General features: G+C 56.6%; 1 protein-coding gene across 2 annotated transcripts in view; it reads right to left on the reverse strand.

The window, feature by feature from the left end:
* PLXDC1 (plexin domain containing 1) overlaps nucleotides 1–3,795 on the reverse strand; it is a 56,614-nt gene extending 52,819 nt beyond the window's left edge. For both annotated transcript variants that reach the window (XM_035027000.1, XM_035026999.1), the window contains exon 1: nucleotides 3,689–3,795. In XM_035027000.1, coding sequence (XP_034882891.1) covers nucleotides 3,689–3,764 — 76 coding nt within the window. In that variant the 5' untranslated portion in view covers nucleotides 3,765–3,795. The remainder of the gene's footprint in view (nucleotides 1–3,688) is intronic.
* Between the last annotated feature and the right edge of the window lie 67 nt (nucleotides 3,796–3,862).

The following is a 3,862-nucleotide window of genomic DNA, read 5'->3' on the forward strand; positions in this document are numbered from 1 at the left end:
GGGGGAGGGAGGGAGGGAGGGGAAGGGAAGGGAGGAGGGAAGGGAAGGAGGAAAGGAAGGGGGAGTCTTCAGAAGCTCTGAGTACTTGAGATCCACAGGCAGAGAACACCCTTCCCCCAGGGCACAGCCTAGAAAGTTCACGGCCGAGCCACAGCAATAAAAGAGCGCAGGTTTGGAATCATACAGGCTCTCAAGGATGAACCCTGAATCTACTACTTACTGACTGTGACACTGGACAAATTACATAATCTCTCTAAGCCTCAGTTTCCTTATCTGTAAAATGGGGATAACACTTGGTAGGTTGTTTTGAGTCTTTAACAAAATAATATACGCAAAGCACCCAGCAAAGTCCCCCTGCCTTCCCCAGGTTTAACGGGAGGACCAACTTTCCTAGGGGCTTGAGAGAGTCTCCAGACCCTGAGCTGAAATCTTGCATCCTCGTTACAAAGCCCCCAGTTGCATCCTCTTGCTGGGAAACCCACTGAGGTTCCCACTGAGGACCCTCCCCTGGGGAGAGGGAGGGAGGCACAGGGAACTGGCAAGAAGGGACCACCAAGTAGTTAGAGGAGAAGAGGAGAGGAGAGAAGAGCTTGGCTCTCTGTGAGTTTCTCTCGAAGGGAGGGTCTGGGGTCCGTGACCACCTCCTGATCCACTCACTCATTCAATATACATTCATTGAGGCCCTACTGTGTGCCAGGCACTGCGCTGGGTGCTGGGGCGACAGTGAACAGGCGGATACAACCCCTGTGCCCAAGAAGATTCTAGTTGGAAAAGACACATGAATGAATGAATGAATGAAGAATGTGGCAAATAAGAATGTGACATGGTGATGAGTGCTATCAGGCAGACGAAAGGGTTGGGTTTTATTGTTCACCTGGGCAGAGCCATCAGGGTGGGCCTCTCTGAGGAGGTGGCCCTTGAGCTGACTGAGACCTGGATGAAGAGATGCCAGGACTTGAAGACCAGCATCCCACAGCCTGGATGTGTTGAGGGATGGGGCTGCGGAGAGTGAGAGCAGGTGCGGGGATGGCTGGAGGCTGTCTGACAGCCCCTGGAAGAAGTTCGGATTTTACTTGGTTTGTCTGGAAGTGTCTGGTGGGCAGAATCATGGCTATAGGAGCCCTAGATGCAATCTGGTCCAAACCCCATTTTATAGAAGAGGAAACCCAGGTGCAGAGAAAGGAGGAAGGTGCCAGGGTCGCCAGGGATAGGTGTTGGGCCTGATCTCCTGACTCCCAGACCAAAGACACGCCCTCCAGCTGCCTCTTCTTTCTCTGTTTTAGGCAGCTCCCATTCCCCTTGGGCCAGACCCTGCTGGCCCTGCCGCACCCCGTGCATCCTAAGGCCATCTTCCTGTCTGTCCATCCGTCTGTCTATCAGCCTCTCGTGGTCTTTCCTCACCTCCCAACTATATCTTTGGGCCATTCATCTTTGTCCTGCTCCCGTTCTCATGACGGATGAAGTTGCAAGGCTCCACCAAACAAAACAACCCATCTAGAGGGAGGGGAGATCTCAGCTCCCTCCTGAGGGGCCCCCAGCCCAGAGAGCTTGGAGTCTTGGGGCTAGATGGCCCCCCTTCAAGTCCAGCTCCCCACTGCCCTTTCATCAGATCTGAGGGCTCCACCACTGATCCCAGCCAGGCTTAGCAGCACCCCCCAGAATGCCCTACCCCCCCACATCTCTTCTTCCCAAAAGACACCCCGGCCCCCACCTCCACACAGGCCCTTCCTCCAATCCAGCCGGGCCTGGTGAAAAGAACCGCTGGACTGGGAGTCAGCAGCTGTCCACTCTGGCTTCCTAGCGCTTCCTGAAGTCCGACCCATCTCTCCTGCCGCAGATAAAGTCCATTTTTCCAGGCTGAGTCTCTGGCAAAGCCGAGAAGACAAGGTGTCCTCTACTTAGAAATTTGATTCAAGTCTCTGCCTGCCCCTCTCTTTCAGGCCTCCCCACGTGTCTACTACCCCAACTGGACTCTGAGGAGGCAGTCCTCAGCCAGGCCCCAGGCTGGCCACCATCCCCCAGCACAGGCTCGTTATCTCCCAATTCCCCTTCCCCAACCCTTTCCATGGTTCTCCCAACTCAGTCAGGGGTCCAGAGCCCTTCCTCATCGCCCAATCGCATTCTGAATTCAGAAGATCTCACCAAGTTTGGGACTGCAGAGGACCTCAAAATCTGACCTGCCCAACCTCTTCCTTTATATATATATATTTTTTCAATTACCAGTTACCCACATATATCATAACAGATCTGAAAAGGAAAGACAATCCTAAAAAAGAAGAAAAAAATCTCTCATAATCCCACCACCAAGAGTCAAAGATTTTGCTCACAGCCTCACTTTAGAAGTGGAGAAATAGGCCCAGAGAAGGAAAGTAACTTGCTCAAGGTCACACAGCAAGTGAGATGCTGGGACAAGAAGCCAAGTCTCCGGCCCTTCTCTGTGTGATCTCCCTGAAAACTGGTGCTTCTGTACCACCAGGCTCTTGCCACACCAACTTCCACTGCTCTCTGCCCGCATTTCCACCATCAGCACCCTTCCCCACCCTCCTTCTCCACAGGGATCCAGGCCCGTCTCATCTACACAGGAGGACTGAGGACCATTAGAGTCAAGAACTCTGTCGCAGATGCTGTGCCTAATGCTAGCACACTCCAGAGACATAGCAGCCTAACTACAGCATCTCCCTGGACAAGCCCGTGCCCCCGCTCCATCCCATTTAAGGGACACCTATGTCGCGGAGGCATAAAGTTCTATCTTCCCAATTCTCTCTGTCAAGAGGCTAGACTGAAAATTACCCACCTCCCCAACCCCAGAGAAGTTCTGGGTGCCTGAGGAGAAAGGAAGGGAATGTGAAATTGCATGCTGAACAATGGTTCCTTTATAATACAAGAGACTCAAGGAAGACCTCAGAAAGGACTTCCAGGGGGAACAGATGATTGTGGAGAACTGGTGTAGGGGAGAGGAGTGTGCAAATAGGAGCCCCCCACCATCCAGAGCCAGAGCAGCTGATGGCCAAAGGCCACCAGGACAGCAAGGCGGGAGACCAGGAGCATCCTGGAGGCTGGGGAATGGGGGGGCAGGGGGTGGCTTCTTCCTGAGCCCAGGACTGTTCTCCAGGCTCCAAAGAGGGAGAGGAAGACAGTAGGACAGGCTGCTACAGAGCTTCCTCTGGGAGAGATGCTGGGTCTCCACCATCCCCCTGGCTGCTCCCACCCAGCCCCCAAATCTGAAATCCGACTCAGACCCAACCTGGGTCAGCTTGGGGCTGGGGTGGGGCGTGGGGGGCAGGAACAGAAGGAGGTGGCAAAGCTGGGGCAGGAGGCACCCCAGACTCCCCATCTCATCAGAATTCAGCCTCCCTCGGTGTGACCAGGGGTCCCTATGACTCCCCCACTCTCCTCTTTGGGGCCTTATGTAGCCCCCTCTACTGGGTTCCCTCCAGTGTCCTTCCAGGAGGGAAGGAGAGGTGGGGGGCATCAGGGTCTGATGCCTGCACCCTCACTCACACACCCTACGTGTTTAAGAAAGTGGGTCCCTGTCCACCTGCCACAGCCCGCAGAGCTCCTGGCCCTCCGCGGACAGTCCCCGCACCAGCCCGACATCACCTGCGGTGGGTACTTACCCGCGCCCACGCCCGCCGGCCAGCCCCCTCCCGCCCCCCGACCCACCCCGACCAACTCCGGCCGGTCCTACCTGCTCCGGGCGGGGGGCTCAGCGCCCGGGCAGCCTCCCTGAGCACCAGCACCAGGAGCCAGAGCTCTGCCCGCATGGTGGGTGCCAGGACCCGCCCCCGGCCCGCTGCGGGCCCCGGCGCGGGGCGGGGTGGGGGGGCCGGGCCCGGGCGGCGCGGTGCCCGGGGCGGGCGCG

This window comes from Mirounga leonina, unplaced genomic scaffold, assembly GCF_011800145.1.
Source record: "Mirounga leonina isolate KUSES-001 unplaced genomic scaffold, KU_Mleo_1.0 Mir_200, whole genome shotgun sequence".
Lineage (NCBI taxonomy): Eukaryota > Metazoa > Chordata > Mammalia > Carnivora > Phocidae > Mirounga > Mirounga leonina.